Below are 5,395 nucleotides of genomic sequence, written 5' to 3' on the forward strand. Positions count from 1 at the left end.
TACCTTCTTTTATCCTACAATTTTTCCTAAACCTTGTTAAAAAAATGTCTACACAATATAGCGCGACATCGCGGGCACCTAACACTAGTCATATCTATTAATATCTATGGTCTTGTTTGGTCAATTGAGATCTAACCCTCCCTGTTTAGATCTTAAGCGTTGACCATTAATCGATCTCTTTTTGTTATTCACCTAACACTTTTCATCTCTCTACTAAAATCGATCTCTACTGATCTAGTTTGTGATCATAAACTAATTAATCAACAATTATTTAATGGCTGAAGTTATCGCTTCTGATCTCATCAAACTTGTTCTTCAGAACTTAGCCTCTGAAGCTGTGAAGAAAATTGCTCGCTCTCGGGGAATTCAATCCGAGCTCAAGAAATTTGAGACAAAATTCTCCGACATCCAAGAATTACTTAATGATGCTTCAGAGAAGGAAGTAACTGACAAAGATGTTAAACGGTGGTTGAACAGGCTCCAACATGTGGCTTACGATATGGAGGATGTACTCGATGGCTTAGCAACTGATGCTATGCACCGCGAGTTCAACGACAAATCTGTTGGCTGCACCAGTAAGGTAAAGATCCCAACTTGCTTCACAAATTTCTCACTAAGTACTCGTTTGAGTAGCAAGTTAGATCAAATTTACAAGGAGTTGAAAGATCTAGAAACTGAAAAAACTAGTCTTGGTTTGATTGTGAAAGTTGATCATAGTCCAAAAAATATAATTAGAAGTTTAGAAACCTCTCTAGTAGATGAATCTGGGATTGTTGGCCGTGAATTGGATAAAGAGGCATTTGTCTGCAAATTACTGGCGGATGAGCCTCGTGATGTAAACTATAGCATTGTTCCGATAGTTGGTATGGGTGGGGTTGGTAAAACAACTCTAGCCAAACTTTTGTATAATGACAACCAGGTGAAGGACCACTTTGAACTCAAGGCGTGGGTTTGTGTTTCGGATGAGTTTGATATTATTCGTATAAGCAGTATTATCTATCAAAATATGGGCGGAGAAAACAAGAATTTTCGAGATCTTAATCTACTTCAAGTAGCTCTTGAGAATCAAGTTACGGGAAAACGTTTTCTGATAGTGTTGGATGATGTATGGAGTGAAAGTTATAAGCATTGGGAAACCTTAGTTGCTCCGTTTCGTAAATGTGCTCCCGGAAGTAAAATCATCATGACAACACGGAAGACCCTATTGATCAACAAGCTAGGCTATAGTGATAATACAGGTCAACTAGAAAGCCTGTCACATGATGATGCTATAACTTTATTTGCTCAAAATGCTTTGGGTTTACCTAATTTTGATTCACATCCCACTCTGAAACTGCATGGTGAAGGTATCGTGGAAAAATGTGGCCGATTACCTTTGGCTTTGATAGCACTTGGGAGGTTATTGAGGACCTCTGAAAATGAAGAAGAATACTGGAAGAAACTGTTGAATAGTGATATATGGAAACTAGAAAATGATGTTGTTGCTGCCCTTAGACTAAGTTACTATGATCTTTCAGCGTGTTTGAAGCGGTTGTTCGCATATTGCTCCTTCTTTCCTAAGGACTATTTATTTGATAAGAGGGAGTTGGTTCTATTGTGGATGGCAGAAGGATTTTTGCACCATTCGACTGTTGAAACAGAAGAAGACTTTGGTCATCAATGTTTCAATGAGATGTTGTCAAGGTCGTTTTTTCAACATGCGCCAAATGACAGATCGTTGTTTGTGATGCATGACTTGATGAATGACTTGGCGGCATCAATTGCTGGTGACTTTTTTGTTAGGTTAGATGATGGGACGGAGAAGGATAAAGGGAGTGCAGCGTTGGAAAAGTGTCGACACATGTCATTTGTTCGTGAGACATATGAAGTCTATGATAAGTTCAAGGCATTCAAAAGCGCCAGAAGTCTAAGAACAATCTTGGCAACGTCTGTTGGGAAGATAGATTGGCAATGTTTCTACTTATCTAACAAGATTCTGGTTGACATTTTCCTAATGCTGCCATTGTTAAGGGTCCTCAATTTAAGTAACTTTGAAATAAGTGAGATCCCAGATACTATTGGTAGCTTGAGGCACTTGAGGTATCTTAATTTATCTCAAACTAATATCACACAGCTACCAGAAAGTGTCTGCAACCTCTATAATTTACAAACATTGATCCTGTTTGACTGTTGCGAATTAGTTAAGTTGCCCAACGACTTCTCAATGCTTAAAAATCTGCGGCATTTTGACATCAGACAAACTCGCTCTTTGAAATTGAATAAGATGCCCTTAGGGATTGGTAAGTTGAAAAGCCTCCAAACACTGTCCAAAATAATTATTGGAGGTGAAAACAGATTTGGAATTAGCGAGCTGAAAGAACTGAAGAACCTGTGCGGGAATATCCGTATTGAAGGGTTAGAGAAAGTGACAAATGCTAATGATGCACGAGAGGCTAACTTTTCTCAAAAGAGGCTTAGCGAGTTAGAGTTGATATGGAGTGATGTGGTCGATGATTCTGGAAAAGATTTTCTCGATAAGGATGTATTAGATGGGATGAAGCCTCATAGTGGTACTCTAAAACAGCTTAAAATAGTGTCATATAGAGGAATAGAGCTTCCAAATTGGGTTGTGGATCCCAATTTTAATAAGTTGTTAGAGGTATCGTTACTTGGTTGTAATAATTGTACATGTTTACCTCCACTAGGGCAGCTACCCTCACTTGAGAAGTTGTTTATTGAAGGCATGGATGAGGTGAATAATGTAGGTTTGGAGTTTATTGGTACTACTGGTGTAGTGTCATTCCCTGTACTTAAAATTCTAAGCTTCAAAAATATGAAGTGTTGGAAGTTATGGTCAACCAATTGTGGCAGAGATGTGTTTCCGTGCCTTGAATATCTTTCTATTGAAAGATGTCCTAACCTGGTCAAAGTGTCATTCAAAGCACTACCTTCACTGAGACATCTAGAAATAAGGGAGTGTGACCACAATGTGTTGACAAATTTGGTTCGTGCAGCTTCATCGGTCACAGAGTTAGACCTAGATTGTATTTCAGGTCTTACTGATGAGGTGTTCTTGAGAAGTTTTGGAGATCATCTGAGGGAACTTGAACAGTTAATCATCTGGTCATGTGATGGGATAAGATACTTGTGGGAATCAGAAGCAAAGGCAAGCGTGGTTCTTGCGAGTTTAAGGGTGTTGGGAGTAAGAGAATGTAATAATTTGATAAGTCTTGGAGAGAGAGGGGAGGAGGAGGATGATGACGACAAGAGTGGAAGCAATCACTTAGCATCTCTTAGAGAGTTGAATATAGGGAGTTGTAAGAGTATTGAGCATTGTAGTTGTCCAAACAACATTGAGATATTGAGTATTTGGGGTTGTGATTCAATTACAGATATTTCTTTTTCATCGGGAGGAGGGCAGAAACTCAAGTCACTTACTATTTGGGAATGTAAGAAAGTAATGAAAAATGAATTGGGAGGAGGATATGAAGGAGGAGGAGACAAGACTCAGATGCTTATCAACAACAACAACAACAATACAGGGATGCCATCTCTTGAAACTCTAGTTATTGGATATATTCCAGATCTGAAATTCATCGTTGGATTGAATTGCTTCCTTCATATCACCAATTTAAGAATATATGATTGTGAAAGTCTGGAGTCAATACCTGATGTACAACTGCCGAAACTCATATTCTTAACACATCTGGAAATTTACAACTGTCCAAGTTTGGGTGGTTCATTTCCTGGTGGGGTTTGGCCTCCTAAATTGAAAGAATTAACAACAGGTGAGTTGAAGAAGCCGATATCAGAGTGGGGCCCACAGGAATTCCCACCCTCACTTGTTGACCTAACCTTATATTGTGGGGGATCGTCAGGAAATGAGGATGATGCGAGTATTATTATTAGTGATGACCATTTGTATTGTCTTCTTCCATCGTCTCTCACCTCTCTCCATATACAAGATTTGAAGGAAATGGAAACAATATCAAAGGGACTGCAACACCTCACATCCCTCAAACATCTTGAAATTCAAGACTGCCCAAAGATTAAACATATCTTATTTCCATCATCTCTTACTTCTCTCAAGATATGGGATTTGAAGGAATTGGAAACAATTTTAAGGGGACTGCAACACCTCACCTCACTCCAACATCTCAATATTTATAAATGCCCAAAGATGAAGCATCTCTTACTTCCATCATCTCTTACTTCTCTCAATATAAATTTTTTGGAGGAATTGGAAACAATTTCAAAGGGACTGCAACACCTCACCTCCCTTCAACATCTTGAAATTCAAGACTGCCCAAAGGTGAAAGATCTACCGAAAATGCAGTTGAGTTCACTTCTCAGTTTGACAATCATTGGTTGCCCGAAGCTGAAAAAAAGGTATATCAAAAGTAAAAGTAGTAGTGGTAGTAGTAAAGAATCCTACAACTACATGCCCCTCATCTCCCATATCCCCAGAATCATACTGGATGAATAATGCGGGTTTGGAGTTTATTAGTACTGGTGTGTCTATTCCCATCACCTAAAATTCTAAACTTCGAAAATATAAAGGGGTGGACGCATGGTGGAGGATTCATCGAGTGTCTCGGGTAAGATTTGTTTACTTTTCACCCACCATTTCATTATATGTAGTCAATCACCAATTCATTATACGTAATCAATCTTTTCTTTTTTTTTTTTTTTTTTTTTTTTTTTTTTTTGCAGAAACTCTGAATTACTTCATTCGTAAGTCCATATACAGTGGCATTTTTTTCTCATTTTCAAGATTTCTAAACACATAATGATTTCCAATATTCCATCGTTGATTTATCTTTATGTCTCTCTTTGTAGTTCAATGGTTGTGGTGTAGATGTACAGTGCTGAAACTGCTGCTGTAGGGATCTAATATTCATGGTTTACATGGAGGTATGACCTGTTTATACTTTCTATTATGGTTAACATGCAGGACACCAAGCAAAGGAGTTGAATACTTGGTTGAGTTGTCAGCAGCAGATGGTGAGGCCATTGCAATAACTCGTGCTGCTGCAAACGCACGTCAGTCAAATGCAGAAGTTGACCTGTCAGATTGGGATCGTGAAGAGAAGACTATTTCTAGTGACTACGAATCTGATGTTGTAACTTATTCTGAACAAGCGTGTTGTGATATGAGTCTGGTCTATCGTCTATATCATGAAACTGGTCACGGTATTATTGTAAGTATCTAGTTATGATGTATTTGTTATACTGTATACAGCTTTATTTGAAACTTTAAATGATTATTGATGTTGAAGTTTGGAAGTGAAAAATTGGAAAAGTCATGGTGGGATATATTTGGATCTAGCAGTGTTGGAAACTCATGTTGATTAGATTATTGATATATAATTTGGTTGCTTAGTGAGCATGAGTTTGTTACTGGTGATAATTTGTG

General features: G+C 38.1%; 1 protein-coding gene across 1 annotated transcript; it reads left to right on the forward strand.

Annotated features, from left to right (window-relative positions):
- The first annotated feature begins 274 nt into the window (after nt 1-274).
- On the forward strand, nt 275-4,894 carry LOC139893171 (putative disease resistance RPP13-like protein 1). Its single transcript, XM_071876321.1, has 6 exons — nt 275-3,344; nt 3,396-3,902; nt 4,176-4,458; nt 4,493-4,577; nt 4,693-4,713; nt 4,819-4,894. The coding sequence occupies exons 1-4, from the start codon at nt 275-277 to the stop codon at nt 4,512-4,514; spliced, it is 3,882 nt and encodes a 1,293-aa protein (XP_071732422.1). The 3' UTR covers nt 4,515-4,577; nt 4,693-4,713; nt 4,819-4,894.
- The last annotated feature ends 501 nt before the right edge of the window (nt 4,895-5,395 follow it).

Source organism: Rutidosis leptorrhynchoides, chromosome 2 (genome assembly GCF_046630445.1).
Source record: "Rutidosis leptorrhynchoides isolate AG116_Rl617_1_P2 chromosome 2, CSIRO_AGI_Rlap_v1, whole genome shotgun sequence".
Classification (NCBI taxonomy): Eukaryota; Viridiplantae; Streptophyta; class Magnoliopsida; order Asterales; family Asteraceae; genus Rutidosis; species Rutidosis leptorrhynchoides.

Coding starts and splice junctions, on each gene's coding strand:
- LOC139893171 (XM_071876321.1), top strand. CDS start 275: ATGGCTGAAGTTATCGCTTCTGATCTCATCAAACTTGTTCTTCAGAAC. Junction 3,903..4,175: donor TATTAGTGATGACCATTTGT/ATTGTCTTCTTC, acceptor AGCATCTCTTAC/TTCCATCATCTCTTACTTCT. Junction 4,459..4,492: donor ATCCCCAGAATCATACTGGA/TGAATAATGCGG, acceptor TATTAGTACTGG/TGTGTCTATTCCCATCACCT.